Here is a 19,086-nt window from a genome sequence, read left to right on the forward strand (position 1 = left end):
GTCTATTTCTCCATTACTGTATCTGGACTGGCCTTGGGACTTCCTTTGACCAAGAGGGCAAAATGATATGTGATTTCTGAACCTAGTCCTCAAAAGGCCTTACAGATTCTACTCTTGCTGCTTTTTAAATCCCTGCAACCAGTATGTGAAATAACCTAGGCGTGATGGTTAATTTTATGTATCAACTTAACTGGATCAAGGGGTGCCCTGGCCAAACATTCTGGGTGTTTATCTGTAAGGCTGATGGGGGATGCAATTAACATTGGTAGAAGTGGTAGACTGAGTAAGGAAGACTGCTCTCCCTAATGTGGGTAGGCCTCATCCAATCAGATGAAGACCTAAATAGAACAATAAAGCTGTAAAAAGGGAACTTCTGCCTGGTTGCCCTGCGCTGGAACATTGGGTGTTTTCCAGCCTCTGGGCTAGAACAGAAACACTGGCTCTTCTTGGGTCTCAAGCCCACTGGCTTTCAGACTAGAACTTACACTTTATTGGCTCTCCTGGTTCGCAGGCCTCTGGACCCAGACTGGAACTACACAATAGGTCCTGGGTCTCCAGCTTGACGACCGCCAATCTTGGGACTTCTCAGCCTCCATAATTATGTGAGCCAATCGCTTATAAAACAAAGTTCTCTCTTTCTATACACACACACACACGTCCTATTGGTTCTTTTTTTCTAGAAAACCTGGGCTTGCTTGATAGTTGATGAGATGCATATGACCCAGATTCCCCTATCATCCCTGGATATAGTCTGCCAACCACCAAAAATGTAAATACGGCCATCCTAATCCAGAATTCAGCCAGCCTACCAGCTGACCAAAGACAAAGGAAAATATCCAGAGGCCAGTCCAGCCGGCCCAAATTAGAAGAACTGAGAAGAAAACGCACTGAATCCTAAGCAAAATAAATGATGGCCATTTGAAGATACTAATGCTTTGGAGTGGTTCTTAAGCAGCAAAAGCTGCTTATTATTAAAATTGTGTATGCTTACTATTCGAATTAAATATGAGATACAGCTTGGCTAAAATGAGCACAATCTGGAGGAAATTAAATTCCTTACTATATCACACACCATGTGGCCATTTATACTACAGAAGAGTCCAGGAAAAGTGACAAAATTAAATTACAAGGGTTAAGGTTATCCAAGAGGGTAAAACTGTAGGAGAGGCTACCATTAAGCAAGCAGAATATCGAACTGGTGTGATATCACAGCCTGTGAGGTGGGCGAGAACCAGATGACAGACTATTAAAAAAAAAAAAAAAGAGAGAAAAATAGTCAAACTTGGTCCTGCTTTAAAGGATTTCAGTATGTTTGGAGAGTAAAGATGAAACATGAAGTGTGATATTAATGGGTCATAAAGGCAGTGGTGATGGATGGCAAGATGATGTGGATGATTAGATAACTATATGACCAGTTATGCATCAGAATCACCTGAGAAACCTCCTAAAAAATACATATTCTTGGGACTCACACTCACACACTGATTCAGTAGGTTTGGAGTCAACTTAAGAATTCAAACTTTTAATAAGCATGCCAGGTGATTCTGCTGTAGCTGATTAATAAAACACTGCCTGGCATAGAGAAACAACAGAGGCAAAATACTTACATTATCCTTAAAATATATAATGTTTTAATATTAACAGAGGAAAACTTTACTTGTATATTAAGAATTTTACACCAAACTTATTTCTAAAAGTTTCTATTTTAAAAGGCAATCAGCTTTTTGCCTGAGTGTAATACTAAAAGAACTACTCGTGTATCTGTATACAAACCCATTACTCTTACCTTACTAAAGTGGCTAAATAAGAGTAACTAACTAGCACTGTGATTAAAAACTCAAGTACCCTACTGGGTTAAGAACAAAATGAGGTGAGCCTGGCCTACAACTGCAAGTTTTCCTTGATCAAAAAATATATATAAGTGGTAATGTAACAATTCCTATGTGTAGTCTGATGTTTAAAATTGTTTCTAAAAAGTGCTGCTTTACCTTTTTCTTTCGGTTTTATCATAATAAGTACCTAAGTTTTAAAAAACGACCCAAGTGTACTTACTTTACTGCTCTGGATGTCAGGATGGGGTGGTGAATCAAAGTTTATGATGGCATGCAGAATATCATGTGTGAGGTTACTGAGGTGCAGTAACGGGTTGGCAACGACGGTCTTGGCACTGGCTGTACAGGCGAAGAGGAGGGGTACCGAGGTCTGCTCTGACAGAGGGCTGGGAAATATTGGTTCTGAGGTTTCCTTAAAAACGAAGGGAAAAGAAGGTTAATCGACTCTTTATAGTTAAAATCCATTACTTAACTAATTCAGGGGTCTCTTGGGAAAAACTTTAAAACAATTAAAAATGAAAAGCCTGACAGAAACTTTTATAGAGTTAGATGGGACCTGAGGAGGTCAATGTTCCACCAACGATATTGAAAAACGAGGGGACAATACCCTCTTATCCGAATGAGAAGCTTATCACCTCACACGGCACTCAGACAAGAATTCAGAGTATGAATTCACCTGATCACAGGGCCCGATGCTGAATGATCCTGAAACCATCACACACACACAACTCCACAAATTCATAATACATAGCACCACAAAAAACAGCATTCCTTATAACAACCATAATAAAGAAAACCAAAAATTTTAATATTTAAAGACAAAAGTTCAGAACAATACCAAAAGCCATTTCTCCTATGTGTACTATTTTAGCTGGCGATCGTCTAAATTACATACCTGCTGAGATTCTTGTAAAAGCAAAATCAATTCCATTCTCACAGAGGCAAGACCGCCACCATGGGACCCATGAAGTATGCAGTAACTCAGAAACATCCTCAAGAGTGACTGATATTTCAAAAGCCACTGTCGTTTTTCCTGAAAATTTTCTCTCAACTGTTTCACTTTTGTTTGCTGAAGCAAATCTTCAACATCTCCATTTAATCCAAATTCATCTCCATTTTGGCCAAATGCAGCCTGTAAGTCTTCGCCATCTGAACAATAGTCACAAGTCCTCTGAAGAGCTATCACCTCTTTTTCAAGCCAGTGGTAGAGCTGATAACGCAGTTTTCCACCATCTATTTCATAGCCTGTAGATAACGTACGAAGTTCTACTGTAAGAATCTTTAAACATGCTCTAAATTTTAATTGAACTGCAATTATATCTTCCGATGGACTTAAAATGTCATTTTCATCTAGTGTGCTGAGAGATTCTGTGTAATTGGAACTTGTTTCATCTATTTTTTCCCCCATTTTCCTCTGTAAAGGTTTTAGTTCTTTCATTGAAATAGGGAGATCCTCATCTTCTTCATCATTATCACTGTCCCATTTTAATTCTAAAGAGTCATCCTGAAATACAACACTCGGTTGGCTCCAGTCAAAAGAAAGAGTAGAGTTTGACTGCTTCTCTGAGGAACCTTCTGAAGAAGATCCAAAACCATTCATTAGTGACTGTGACCAATCAACAGCAGAAGACTTATCTTCCCTTGTATCCAATTTTAATGGAGAAGAAGGAGAACAGTCTTTACTAGTATCCAGAAAACCAGATGTTCTGCAAAATGGTTTTGTTTTCTTGATGACTTTTGGCATCTTCGATAATACTTCCAAAGCTAACATAGGGCAGCCAGCTTTCAAATGAGCACTGGCAGTAGTAAAAAATAATCTTCTTTCACTTAAATTAATTGTTCCTGCCAGCCCACTTTTTCCTGTTAAACTCATGTGTGTGGACAATATATCAGATGATCCAAAATGACGTCTTAGCAAAAGAGGATGTGTTCTCAGATAATTGTAGAAATTAAAAACTGCAGGATTACAGGTTGACGTCATGACTTGATCTGAAAGATAATTCACTTATCAGCTAAGAAAAGTTCAAGAGTTATACTGCAGTCCTTTTTCTCTACTATGGCCCCCTTATCTACCTGGTCTTTCAACAACATTTTACTAAGAGAACCTCTAATACACAGCATTGGATACACAAGAATATATTTGTAATTGAAGTGTTTTAACACAAAAGAAAAACAAAAGTTATAATGATTTCACATCTCTTCAAGTAACAATATAAAATTATTTAAAACACCCAATTTCACACTCAAAGTTCTTATTCTCCTACTTCCCTCAACATTCCTTCCCAGTCTGCTTTGCTAAATCTTCCTCATCTCTACTTTAGAAGGTTAAGAGTGTCCCTGAGTTCAAGGCTTGACTTCTGTTCCATCTATACTCCATGAGTCAACTCATACAGTCCCACGGCTCCAAACACCATCAAGACATGGATAACTTGTGTATCTATTTAAGGCCCAACTTTACCCTATAAATCTAAACTGCTATATCCACATGCCTACATTACATTTCCATTTCCGTGCACACACTCTTGCCTCAAAGCCTTTTTAGTGAGCCTTTAGCATAAACCACTCTTGACCCAATAAGCAATTACACTGACCTCATGACACTCAGGTCTCTGCTCACAGATCACATTACCAGAGAAGTCTTCTTTAGCTAAAACAACACTCTCCCACACCTGCTCCTGGTCTTGCCCATATCATTTATCTCAAGCTAAAAACTTAGAGGAGTTTTCAAAATTGACTCTTACTCCCTTTACATTCCATATCCAATCCTATCTACTCCACCTGAAAATTATATTCCAAATCCAACCATTTTTCTCTGCCTCCACTCCTATCATCCTGGTCCAAGCCGCTATTACCTTTTAAAATTTTCTTCTAGAATACAGATTTAATTGGCTCTAAAAGTATGTGATCACGTATTAATTCCGAATATGTTTTTGACATGAATATGTGTAGGCATAAAAATGTGACAAGAAAAGGCCTTTTCTTTTCCCCCATCATTACATAGAAGCCAGTATGGAAATCTTCAGCTCAGATGGCCAGGACGCTTGAACAACTGAATATGGCTTTCTCACAAGTCTTTCACAGTAAGACACATGATACACTTCCTAATTAAAGGATGTTATGTAAAAAGCCATGAACTAAAATCCTTGCCAGTTAGTATTCCAAACGATATGACACCTATGATACCAGCTATCAGAACCAATTCAATTCTACCTATGGAAAAATATTTGAAAAGCATATATCATCACTTTTATATAATTTATACAAAGATTTCCATTTTATACTAACCTCCAGAAAAGCTACAGCAAATGGTATTTCTAAAACAAAAGGCAGAAGTAGATCCCCAAAAAATAAGTTATAAGAAATTCTCTACTACACTCTCATAAAAAATTAATCATATCACTTAAATCTTTACACAGAATATTTTTATTATAAAAATTATAAAACTGACAAATACACAAACTTCCACCTAAGAAAACCACCCTTACACACTATTTTCTCCAAAATTTATACTGAAATGTTGATAGTACTTATGTTCAATACATTGATTTTATAAAAACAGAAAATCCAAAGTTCTTGGTTTTCAAAGGATTTTTCTGAAAAAAGGAATCCCCCACCCAAAAAACAAACAAACAAACAAAAAAAAACCACATACATAACTCTGTTCCCACCTAAACCTTAAAAGTCTTAGTCCATGTTTTCAACTTGCTTTGTATTACCTTTAGCACCCAACGGTGTGTTCTGTACCCAGCAAATACTAACAACTCTTTATTTTTAACATCTTAGAAATGCAGCTTACCATCATCCTCTCTGACAGGCTGCTTTATTAATGTTTCCAGAGCACCACTATAATCTTCCAAAATCCAATATGCCATACTCCGAAGAAAAGGATCATAATGCATATTTATGTTCAGTGAATTGAGTTCATTGACAGAATCAATCCCCAAAACTTTTTTACGTAAAATAGATTTATATGTTGCAGATGTATCAAATTCAGACTCATAGAGTCTTGCTATTACAAGAGCCAACTGAATGTCGTTCAGTTTTTCAAGACATACCTTCAAAAAAAGAACTACTGGTCATAAATAAGCAGGGGTATATTTCATTTTAAGATACACTCAACTGACTCACCAATAACTAGAATGAATAAAAGGCAATGTTAATATCTGAACTAAGTGAACAAAGATAATAACAAATAAAACATATACTGCTTGCTTTAGCAAATCTACCTGCTAGTACTAAATACCTACTTGCAAAAAGAATTAGCCTATAAATATTAAATAACTCTCAAGAGATCCAATTCAAATGACATTTTGTTTCATTTTTTTTTCTTGTCTTTTTCTTTTTTTGAGAGAGAGAGAGAGAGAGAGAGAGACAGCAGGGAGAGGGGCAGAGCAAGAGGGAGAGAAAATCCTAAGCAGGCTCCACAGCACAGAGCCTGACTCGGCTTTCAATCTCACGACCCTGAGATCATGACCCAAGCTGAAATCAAGAGTCGGATGCTTTGTTTTGTTTTTTGAGATTTTGAGAGAGAGAGAGAGATAGAGAGAGAGAGCAGGAGCAAGGAGAAAGGCCAGAGGGAGAGGGAGAAGCAGACTCCCTGCTAAGCAGGGAGCCTAACGTGACGATGCAGGACTCAATCCCAGGACCCTGGGATCATGACCTGAGCTGAAGGCAGACACTTAACCTACTGAGCCACCCAAGTGTCCTGACATTTTTTTCTTGAACTTCTACTCTTCCCCATCTGTTTTGAATCACTTGTATGAAACTGAGCAAATCGGCAATCTGAGGCATGCCTGGGCGGCTCAGTCAGTGAAGCAGCTGTCTTCAGCTCAAGTCATGATACCGGGATATTGGGATTGAGCCCTGTGTTGGGCTTCCTGCTCAGCAGGCAGTCTGATTCTCCTTCCCCCTCTCCCCCTCCCCTCCACTCCTGCTCTCTCTTTTGTGCTAATACATTTTTTTTAAAAAGAGAGCAATTTGGGATAGACAGGTTATACATTAAATGTTTTAATTTTTTAAGGTTTACTGAAAAATAATCAGTTAAAAATATGCTACGGTTAATCAACTAAGACAGAGTCAAATATAGATTCACATATGTTTAAACTGATAGGACAAACTTTTCATTAACGTGTTCATAAATATTTTTAAAAGTTAGATCAACTATCTCCAGTACAATGTGGTTAATCTTCATTCTGTATGAGTATCATTCAAGCTAAATGGCAAAATTTTAAAAGTCACTGTTAAATAGTACTAAGTATTTAGCCACTATACTTATATTGAAATTAAAAAAAAAATTGAGCCCACAGAAAAAGCTTAAAAGGATGACAATGGTTTTTTTAAAAAGTTTCATCATTACCTCAATTGCATCTCTGAGGCAACCAGCTAAAAGAAAAAAGGCTGCAGAATGCTCAAATCTTTGTTTGCCTAACAAAGAAAAAGCATTCTTTAAAGCTGCTCTACGCCATCGCTCATCCTCAAAATTGTGTCCAAAAAACTGTGTCATCTTGGGGTCTTTTTGGGATCTAGAAAGAAAAAAAATGTATGAAAAATTTGAAACACAGTGTTTCCACAATCAGAACGAATTTGAACCAAAGTTAGCCATTTAAATATTAGGACTCAAAAGGAACACTTGCCAGTGTATAAAGTACTATATACACATCTGCTCCTTTTCTGAGCAAAAGATTACTTACCAGTAAACATCTACTTCTTCATATGAATCTCAGAGATAAAACTGCTTTGGCAGTACTGCAAGAAATTATGCCTAAATCCATGCAAAATATATAACTTATATAAACTTGTGTGGTACTTCACCATTTAAACTTCATCAATCACCTTCACCCCCACTGCCCACCTGATCATGAATGGTAATCAAAACCTAAGGAATTTGTCCTTATTCAAAACAATCCTAAAAGATCTAGTCTTTTAGAAAACTGACTGGTGCCCATGATTTTCCCCCAAAGGTTGCTATTCATATGGAATCACCTGGAACTGAATGCAAAATAAATGGTGAACTATTTTTGTGATCGTGTTTATCAAGTCTTGCTGAGAACTAGTGAGAGAAAAATTCCAAGCGACCCTAGCTCAAGAGTGGGGTCAGGTCAGAGACCACTGGAGGGTAGTTTGGTGGGATGGCCCAGCCCACGAGCTCGTAATAAGGCAGAGGGTGGATGCCTGCCTCTTCAAGACTCCACCAATTCATCTTTCCCACTCCAGATGCAAGTTTTTGGTTTAGTTCTTTGCTCTATAGAAGCATCATGGGAAGTTCTTAAAATAAACAAACAAAAAATGTTCTTCTGGACTGATACACCTGAAAACAAACTAAAGTGACCTCATCAAGATTCTTTTGCTCTGGAAAATACCTGAGCTTCTTTCTTATGAATCTCTCCTTAAATGCAAAAATAACTAAGAATCTACAAGAATCACACTTAACAAGAAAAATAAATCTTTACTTTTACTTCATACATTTACTCCTCATGGAGAGTTTTCCATTTTAAAGCACAGTTTTCTCACCTACCTATATAATCCCCAAATCACAGCTTTCTTTCTCATTGCAAGGTAAAAAATGGCAGCATCTAAAGGATCATTCTTTCTATAAAAGGCTGCTTTGGCTACCTGTAATTAGAAAATATTGGTCAAAGTATCACAGAAACAACTTTTAAATAAACAAAATAATTTCTCTCACATTCAAGAGGGGCACACAGTATTTAAATGTTCAATAAATTTAGAAAGTAAGTACACTAATGCATGGATGTATACACACACAGATGAACACATATTATACACATACACAGACATACATGTATTTTTTTATAATTTCAAAAGTAATTAATGGTGGCCTCCAAAGACACAGAGAGGTGGGAACACAGGACAATGCTTTTCATTACAAGCTCTTCGGTACTATTTTTCCAAAGATGTGTACACATTATTTTGTAAAAATCAGACATATGCTACCAAATAAATGTGTCAACTAGCAATTTAAGAATTAGAATATAAACATTAAAAACCTGCATTAATGTGATATATTGAAATATAATGGCTATTTAAATGCATTTTACTGCTTCAATTAAAAAATGAGAAACAAGAAAGGAAATATGGAATGTCCTTTTAAGAAACATCCAGAATATATTAATTCATTTTTTTTAAAGATTTTATTTATTTATTTGGGGGAGGCAGAGAGAGAGCACAAGCAGGGGGAGCAGCAGAGGGAGAGAGAGAAGCAGACTCCCCGCTGAGCAGGGAGCCCGACTCAGGACTCAATCCCAAGACCCTGGGATCATGACCTGAGCTGAAGGCAGATGCTTAACCGCCTGAGCCTCCCAGGCGTCCCCAAATTCATTTTTATATCAAAATAAAATACAGCTTACCTTCTCTATGCACTTGCGTAAGGTGCGTGTATTCCGGACCCACCACCCCACGCCCATTGCTCTCAGTTCGGACCAAGTGGGATCATCTTTCTGCATGGCTGGCAACATGTTCAGTAGCTCTTCTTCTGCTACTGAGTGAAATGCCCAGGCGAAATGACTAGTAGACAGGCCTGAAGAAACGTAAAAAATAATGTTTATAAGAAATATAAATGTTTATATAATGATTATCAGAAATGTGTATTCCATATTTGCCATAAAAATGTCTAAACTTTTTATGAGACTCACAGAGTTACAATTAAGTAATTAAGGTTGGAGGGAATATGTTTTTTTTTTCTTGTTTCTCCTAACAACTCTCACTTCATTGTTTTCTATAGTAAGCATATATTTTCTATAATTAAAACACATATTTTAAAAGATAAAAAATGCAAATGCCACTATGCTGATTATTTTTGTTCTTTAGCTACTACCCATGACCTTTCTTAGAAAATGAGAAACACGTAAAGCTTTATTCTATGCTGAAATGATTGTTCTTCATTGCTGACTCTCACTGTCCTTCGGCCAACATTTGTTTTTGTGGATTTAAATCCATGGAATTAAAAGAACATCAAGTAGATGGGACAGCACACTGAACAGAACTTAAGACTGTAGACTCTGGAATCAGAATGTATACAATAAGCCCAGCCCAAACCCTAACTACAAAGCTGTGGGCAAGCTACTTAGTCTCCCGATTCCTCCATTTCCTCATTTATAAAACGTGAATGAATAATCACGGCACTACCACCTCATTACGGTGTTGTGAGGACTAAAATACTATAGTTAAAGCATTTAGGATAGTACCGTATCTGGCACATAATAACTAGTACGTCAGATACTTTTCTATTTAAACAGCATCATCTACACCAGCAATTCTCTCAACCAACTGGCAGGTACGTGTGGTATTTCTTGTTGAGCTTCTATTTTATCTCTTCACAGTACATTCTGTTTAGTCTTTCTGGGTGAAGTACATGCTTAATTATAAGATGTGGCTTTGACATATATGGACTCAAAATTTAAAACTAATATCAAATGCCAAGGACTATGAAGTGTCCACTATACCCAAGTCTTTGGAAAGAAAGAAACAGCAATTAAAAAAAAAATACACCTACACAGTGAATAGACTGCAATTCTAAACTATTTTTATATTCCTATTATCTCTCAACCAAGTTCAAAAATGTTTCATAAATAACACTTTGACTTAGAATTTTAAGCTTTACTTTTCCAAAGCTAAATAGAAAATGAGGGGAAGGAGGAAGCAGAAAGACAGAAAGAAAGGAAAAGAGAGAGCCAGAGACAGACACCACTGAGCAGAGGCAAACTTGTGGAGTACCAATAACACTGTTTAAACCTACAGATCCAATAATGTTGGAACGAAGCTCTACCTCTGAGCTTCCTGGGCACTTAGCCAAGAAATACCCTGTTTTAAGTTACCCTAAATTTCAGTACAGCATTTCTGTTACTTTGGAGTCCTAACTACATAAGAGTATCTGAAAGATTACTAAACTAATTTCTGAAATACACATTAACGTTAACAGTAGTTTTGGGGGTAAGTGAATTTTTACTTTAAAAGTTCTGTACTCTGTATGTAAGACAACTAGAAATTGAATATATATTATTTCTGTAACAAAAATGTTACTCAAATTTTGGGTAAAAAACTGAAGTTCAGGGGCGCATGGGTGGCACAGCGGTTAAGCGTCTGCCTTCCGCTCAGGGTGTGATCCCGGTGTTGTGGGATCGAGCCCCACATCAGGCTCCTCTGCTATGAGCCTGCTTCTTCCTCTTCCACTCCCCCTGCTTGTGTTCCCTCTCTCGCTGGCTGTCTCTATCTCTGTCAAATAAATAAATAAAATCTTAAAAAAAAAAAAAACAAAACTGAACTTCAATAAATGTCAAACAGGAGAAAGAAGATAACCTAAAGAAGTTAAAGAGAATAAAACAGTATTAATTGGCCTTTAATGTATGATGCATTTGAAAATGTAACATGGAATATCCAATTGCCCAATATCCATTTCTTCATTAACTCTTTCCATCTACCAAAAAATTTCCAGTATTTAAAGCAAAGAAAATTAAGTGGAAATAAATATTTTTACAAGTAAATTAAGGAAACTTAGAATGTGTCAAAGTTGTCACTGTTATCATATCTGGGCAAAAACAAAGAAATGTACTCCAGCTTCTCTCTACTTTTACTCCCATTCCTTTGAGTAGATTACTACTAAAATCACCTTGGTGAAGGAGCTGAGCTCGGTAAGCTGGAAGGGAAGTTGTAAGGAACGTATGAAGTCGAACAGCCAAAAGAAATTTTAACCCACATTCATCAAGAGTTTCTCCACCTATAAAAAACAAAACAAAAAGTATTTACTTATTTGTATTTATAAGAAAACCATTTCAATAGCAAAATCCATGTAAATGTTAATAATTCTGGTAAGTAGCATATGTCACAGCACCAAATACTGGGACGAAACATTCTGAAACCAACAAAAGCTATCAAGTCTAAATACTATCTAGCATTTCTTTCTTCTATACAACCATACATTACAGACAAAAGTAGCATAGCTAAATATTCTGAAAAATATTGAAGAGAATTAATTGGCTCAGGATTAGTGATATTTTCTATCACCCGACCTCCTCAGATCTGATCTTACTTAAATCAAAATGTGACTAAATTTTAAAATAGTTTAACCATTGTGGAGTACGTTATTTTCTGTGTTGATTCAAGTCCTAGACCCATCCCCAATGATCTGCTGCTAATATGGAAAAGAATAGTTTGTATGTTCCTTTCAAGCACAGTTCAACGGGTGCGTCCTACTGTCCTATGCACAAAGCTGGACTTGTTAATTTCAGATCTTATTGAGATGTGATGGAAATTCTACATTCAAATTTATTTTAAATAACTCACAAGATTAAGAAGAAAAAATTGCTCTCTGCGTGAGGAAAAGGCCTAATTTTAACATATTTATTTTTGTCATTCTAGGTAGGAATTAGTGCTAATTTTAAGAAAACCTCAGTATTTTAAAAACCAAATTAATAGTGACTATAACATGAGAAAAAGTAAAGCAGAAAGCACTTTTATTTTCATATATCTAAAGTGATTAGTTAATAAGAATGTTAACTTTTGCCAAACTCCGAAGGATTCAGTTGGATCTTTAATATTATTAAGCAATTAGGTAAAAATGGCTGGCACAATGAATCTTTGCATATTTTCTCAAAATACTATGATATATGCGATAAACAGCATATATTAAAGTTAAAACTATTGAGAAGGGAACAATAATGATTTAAAAAAACCTTCCTGGGTGTAATTTTTATAAAAATTACTTAAGATTATTTTCTATGTAAATAAGCAAACATAATAGTTTCTCCTCCAATACTGTACCCAGTTTAGTTTTACCTTGGCTTCTGTCTCTGCTCTCCCCGATATCAGTGCTGGTGGTTGCAATTGTATCTGCTAAGGCCATCAGAGACATCTGCTCCATCCGGCTGAGTCCTGGTAAACTGGAATGAAGTAAGTGGCCAGAAAGAACCTGAGCATGCTCAGGACCAAAGTAAGTTGGACTGTACTGTGAAAGGTCAATGACCCTGGGCTTGGTATTTTCCTCCTCTGTCTCTAACACTTGATCATCAGTCATTAAAGTTGGGATCTGAAAAAGCTCATCATAACTTTCTTTTGACAACTGGTTTGAGTTATTCAAGGTACTCTGATTACTAGACTTCTCTAAAGATGAGTAGCAGCTATCATCATCTGCTGCAAGTAAGGCGTATAAAGGAAGTGGAGGGACAGAATCTATTTCTGTGTAATCCGTATTTTCACTTTTGTTGAAAGCCTGGGGGTCTCTGGTAGTGCTTCCACTAGCACTGATAGTGAGAGACCTGAGGCGGCGCTCGTGATTGGATTCAGCTTCATTCAGAGCCACAACCTCCCCAGCAATGCACTTGACAAGGTGCGACAAGATGGCCTTTGCTCTCCGAACTTTGCCAAGGTCCATGAGTTCCAAAAGCTGCAAGGGATGGTACTGAGGTAAAGTTGGGGAAAGAACATGAGCTGCTTCAAAAAGACCTGAATCTTCCGTATCCACCGAAGGATCGAAGGCAGTTTTCTTTCCACAGATTTTCTGTGCAAGACTGGTCATGGACCGAGTCAGAGTTTTCTTTGGAGGATGTAATCCAGAACTCGATGAATTGCTCTGTTTTATTAAACTTATTATAGATGGAGTGCTCCCATTGTATGAATCTGTTGTAACAGGTTCCTGCTTAGAAGATGGCTGCCACTGGGAATATACATGCATTTCACAATCCATTCCTACCACCAGGATGCCATCCCGGACCCATGATAAAGAAACAGGAAAAGGTGGAGAGCCTTCCACAGAAGAAACCAAGTCCATACTTCTTAAGAGGACGAATTTAGAAAGAGGCACAGCTTTAGTGCTCTCCCAGAGAGGAAAGGCTAGGCTCTCCTTACCAGCCTGTTCTTGTACCTTGCCAGCCAGGGGTCCATACATAAAAAGTTTTGATCCAATTCCTACAGTAAGGATATGAGAACCATCTTCTCTAGACATCCAATCTAAGTGAACTAAATGCTTTGTGTTTGAGGTGATACTCTCTTTACTGGATAAAAACACCTCTTGTTTATTATAAGCCACTAAATTGCTATCGATACTAATACCAGAATCTAACACTGTATTCAATTCATCTAAATGAATCGTCTGTTCAAGGACCCAACATGAACCTCCTGTAGACTCACATTCAAAAATACTGACATGCATCAGAAAGTCCTGAGAAGACCTACTATTAGATGCAGGCTGCTTATACGCTACTGCTAACCGATTTGTATGTGCGCAGCTAACTTCTACAGGCCTACCAGGGACGGTTATACTACTATTGCTATGAAGTCCATCTTCGATAAGTAATGGCCATTCTTCCCAAATGTATACAAGATCCATTTTTCCATTCTTTGTTGTGTCAGATTCTCCATCTGTTACTCTGCATCTCCAGAATCTTACTTTCTCATCCGAACATGAAGTTGCCAATAAATAAGGAGCACTGCACACAGGATATATGGAAGAAGAACTCAGATGTCCTAAAATAAAAATAATCTATTAACAAAATGTCATATTTGGTTAAATATTTTTTTCGTGTACCAAAGGTTTTAGTCTTTGTATAGACTACTGGTAACAAGACAGCCTACATTTAAGAGTCAACAAGATCAGTAAAAAGCTTTTAATGACATCAAAAAGGTACACAAAAAGGGAAATATTACCAAATCCTAGAGCTGAAAGAGAACTCTGAGGTAACTTCAATTCCTGAATTTTGTAGGTAAGGACCCTTGAACAAATGTGTGTAGTATCTTACGCTAAATCAAACAACTAGAATAAGACAGAATTAGAAAATCTGAATTCTAGTCCTGCCTCTCAGGCCAGCATTCTTTTCACCCAATTCTTAACAATTGCATTTTAAAGATACCAATACATTTTTAAAACTGTGTCAACATTTATTGACTCCTCCCCTTCAGTGTTTTTACCATTTTGTGAACAGCCCATGCTTACCTATGTACTACATGGGCCCTCCATAACTGAGGGGTATTTGATACTACTGATGTCACTTAGATTCCTAAGCGGGATAAAACATTTGCTGTCCTTAATGTAATTATATACTCTTAATTTCCTAAACCATGGGCAAGCTTTCTTTTTCTTTAAGATAGTAGAGACTATTTTAGGCTTTACTAGCCACAGAGTTTCTGCTGCAACTATTCCACCCTGCCAATCGAGAGCAAAAGCAGGTACACCCAAAAGTAAACCAGAGGTGTGGCTAGATTCAATCAAATGTATTTACAAAACAGGTAGGTGGCCCACAGTTTGCCAACCCCTGTTCTAAATTACTAAATATAAACTACTAATTATAATATAAAAATGTTATACAGGACATTCATCATATTTTCAAAGCATTTCAACATAATTTTAATAATTTTTTTAAAAAAGTCCTCAAGGAGTATAGCAGTGCTGCAGAAGGGCACAATTAGCACTGCCCAATGGTATCTCTGAGCTGAACAGAGAACAGCTTACCCTCCTAAGAGACCCGATTAAAAACAAAATTCTTAACACTAGCATTTACTGTATGCTGTTTTTGCCAAACAAAACGAATTTCTTCTTTCTCCCTAGAACTCCTCTTCTTCTGCCAAATATTTCTCTTACATTTGCCGTATGTTCTACCTGGAGTTCAGCAGTGAAGATCATACTGTTTTGGCTAAGGGAATAGCTCTGAAAATTGTGTCAATGCAAACACCATTTTTTTTCAAACTTTAACTTTCTTTGCACTGATGCCTCTTTTAGTAAAATATACAAAAACGCAGAATTAAGAGTTATCAGAACACTGTTAATACCCCAATTCCTGCTAGAAATTAGAAAAGATTAATACCTGATAACACAGCACTGAAAAGCATTAAGTCATCAGTCCAAAAAATGACAGAGAAGTAGAAAAGACCAAAAATGCACACTCTGACTACAAAAAACAAAGAACTGGGATAAAAGAGGGATTTTGTGTTGGTTTTCTCGATACCCTAGAATTGTGGTTCATGATCTATGTCATCTATTGTGTGCAATTAGAGTCACCTGGGACCCTTGTTAAAACAGCCTGGTACGTGCACCCCAGAGTTTGTGATTCAATAAATCCTGGGTATAGTCCAAGAATTTTTATTTCTAACAAGGTGCCAGATAATGCTGATGCTGCCGGTCTGAGGACCACATTTTGAGAACCACTGCACTAGGATAAGGATGATAAATATATACCAGGACCCACAAACTCAGAACCCTTCAGAGTACACAGCTTCAGGCAGTCACTACCAATATTACCAAAGGTGGCAAATAAGGCACAACCTTGTTATTATCTCTGCCCGGGAAACACAGTTTTTCTTCATAAAGGCATCATGAAAATGTTTCAGAAATCAGTACTTAAGACTACAACTAGCTGACAAATGTCAGAATAATCTGAAAACATAATGAGAATTTATTTAAGTTTTCAGCGTAGGGTACTTAAAATAGTATTTCCATTTCTGCTTCCATGTGGATTTACAAACAGAAGTTGTGCCTCTTTTTAAATACCTTACTAAATATTCATGGATTATCAAGTCTGATTAGTCTCTTTCTACAAACTTTACAAACCTGCTGATGGTTTAACACTTATTATTTCAACTCCTTCTGGCAAATTCAACTCTTGGCTATAAACCATTTCTGAAGTCAGAGTCAACTTGCTGGTACTCTGGAGATTTGCTCTGCAAGCCTGATACTTCTGTGAAAAAGGAGATACGATCCTCTCCGGAGAAGAAGAATAATGTTCTTCTGGCTGCCAAAGTGCTTCAGATATTTTTGTATCTACTTTTTCATCTATAAAACATAAGAAAAGAACCAAAAACCGTGGGGGAAGGACCCTGTAAGTATTTTTTTTTTTTAAAGATTTTATTTATTCGACAGAGATAGAGACAGCCAGCGAGAGAGGGAACACAAGCAGGGGGAGTGGGAGAGGAAGAAGCAGGCTCATAGTGGAGGAGCCTGATGTGGGGCTCGATCCCATAACGCCGGGATCACGCCCTGAGCCGAAGGCAGATGCTTAACCGCTGTGCCACCCAGGCGCCCCAGGACCCTGTAAGTATTAAAACTGCTGTATTTTATAATCCCAAAGCCTTAGAAAAGATAAGAAAACATATTAATAGGATTCTTTACGGAAAGAAAATCAGAGAATCCATTTGCTTTTTTAATTAACTGAATAAACTACAATTATTTTCACTCAAAATGAATAGGTTTAAGAAATACGCACTGAACTAGCTAACCATATATAATTTGTTAATTTAAGACAAAAGTTCAAAAGATTTGAAAAAAAAAAAAAAGACTCACCCAATGAGACAGGAATGGACTTTAAATGTAAATTCCACATGTGTAACAATGAACGGTTGTCTTGGGTACACTCTATTACAATTAGGTAGAATTTCTCAGAAAATCCATTAGGTGAGTTTCCTGTTGGTATTAATATTTATCACTATTAACATGGATAAATGAGATAATTTATTAAATATGCCAAGTTAAAATAAATGAATTTTTTAAAAATTACAAAACTCTTACCTAAAGTTCTATATACAAAGTAGCATTATAGAATTCAATCAACTTTTTGATCACATGAATTTGTATTAAATTAAAATTTTAACAATTATATGTATGCTATGCTTTTCATTTCTGAATTGACAGGCTTAAAAAAATCACATATCACAGTAATCACTATCACATGATGTTCACATAGGTTAAACTATAAGGACATTTCTGAACAGGTGGGAACTATGTGACAGATACTTTAAATCAACATATCATGATTAAAACTGTATTGCCAAACATATTTCAAAGTAAATAACTTCCATAATGGAATGACCTATTAATGAAGTTTATCTAAGAACCAAAATAAAAGTATTCATCATTCACATTATTTAAGAAAACTTTTCTTAGTCAAAACTGCATGATTTAAGCAGCATATAAGCTGTTCAAAATAAAAAAACTGCATCTAAAATATAAAATCAGTGATTCATTATTGCCTGGAAAAAAAATTAACTTGGTTTAATGATGGACTTTAATTCAAGTTTTCTCAATTACAAACTAGTTTTTACTATGTAAAAACTTATGTAAAGAAAAATTATAAAAACCTATATAAATCATAGAATATATAAAAATCAGAAAAATAACCACAAACATCTTAAGTTATATTGTGTTAAGAGACTAAATGAAAAGGTAACTTTGGGAATGTGTTCTGGGTGAGTGAGGCATTTAAATTACACGAATTAAGAAGAAGGAGGGGATAAGGGATTATGACTAAAGAAAAAACATCAGAGATCAATCTATTTCTGATAATTTTACTAACAAGAAAGAATGTCCTAAAAATTAAAGGATCTGTGAAATGTTTCTTCTCTTCTTGACATTAGAACAAAGTAAGATGAATGCGTCATACCTTGGGTGTTTTCTGGAAAACCCTGATAATGAAGATGATAGTTTTTAAGTAAAAGTAAGAATTCCCAAAATATTTTAAGAAAAAAATAGGAGAAATATTCAGTTTTAAAGAGAAAAAAATAAATTAAAAATTGAAGAGTCCTAGAAAAGGAAATGTCAGAGTAGATTTAAGATCACAATAAAACTCCACCTTAAGCATGAGAGTAATTTCTTTAAAAAAAACCTTAAAGAGATTTGAATCATTAACAATATTAATGTTATCAATATTTCAATATAAAAAAGGAAAAATAAAGAACATTTTGTTGATATAAATAGCCCTTTATCCTGTACCTGACATCTTTATTTCCCATTTTCAGTATCTTTCCACCATTATATTAAGAGCTTACCAAAGCACTATGTTTTGCACAGTTCACCAATTCTCAGGGAAAATGACTAAGTGAAAACAGTGGTAAAAAATTAGACATTCCATGTAACAGTGCAAAACTCATAGTAAAAGAAAAATGGAAAAACATGGAATTAAGAAACAGTGTGTAAGTAAGAAAAATAGTCTGGAACAAATACAGAATGAAAATAGTATTATGTGGGGCTTAATAACGGACTTTTAAAAGCACCAGGCACAAACTGTATGGTTCATTTATAAGGAAAGTCATTTCTGAGGTTGGTTTGGCTCTGTAATTAAAACTGATGACCAAGAGATTTGAGCTTCATTTTGTTCTGTTTTCCTCTGTGCAAAATAACAGTTAATTTTAAGTGGAGGAGTTTAATATAATTTTTTAAATGTTTAACTCTAATAGTATTAATTAAAACACTTCATCATTAAATTATAACTTGAAGTTTTCAGCTTCTGCTTTAAATTGTAGATTTCTAAAAGGTCAGGCA

General features: G+C 36.0%; 1 protein-coding gene across 2 annotated transcripts in view; it reads right to left on the reverse strand.

The window, feature by feature from the left end:
* The window catches only part of DMXL1 (Dmx like 1), a 128,285-nt gene that overhangs the window by 62,688 nt on the left and 46,511 nt on the right, over positions 1-19,086 (reverse strand). For both annotated transcript variants that reach the window (XM_008699025.2, XM_008699024.2), the window contains exons 16-25: positions 17,113-17,232; positions 16,384-16,605; positions 12,621-14,306; positions 11,455-11,562; positions 9,197-9,366; positions 8,347-8,444; positions 7,189-7,354; positions 5,629-5,887; positions 2,728-3,821; positions 2,053-2,244 (exon numbers count right to left, since the gene is read on the reverse strand). In XM_008699025.2, the coding sequence (XP_008697247.1) occupies positions 2,053-2,244; positions 2,728-3,821; positions 5,629-5,887; positions 7,189-7,354; positions 8,347-8,444; positions 9,197-9,366; positions 11,455-11,562; positions 12,621-14,306; positions 16,384-16,605; positions 17,113-17,232 (4,115 nt within the window). The remainder of the gene's footprint in view (positions 1-2,052; positions 2,245-2,727; positions 3,822-5,628; positions 5,888-7,188; positions 7,355-8,346; positions 8,445-9,196; positions 9,367-11,454; positions 11,563-12,620; positions 14,307-16,383; positions 16,606-17,112; positions 17,233-19,086) is intronic.

The sequence above is a fragment of the Ursus maritimus genome, unplaced genomic scaffold, assembly GCF_017311325.1.
Source record: "Ursus maritimus isolate PB19 unplaced genomic scaffold, ASM1731132v1 scaffold_5, whole genome shotgun sequence".
NCBI classification, from domain to species: Eukaryota; Metazoa; Chordata; class Mammalia; order Carnivora; family Ursidae; genus Ursus; species Ursus maritimus.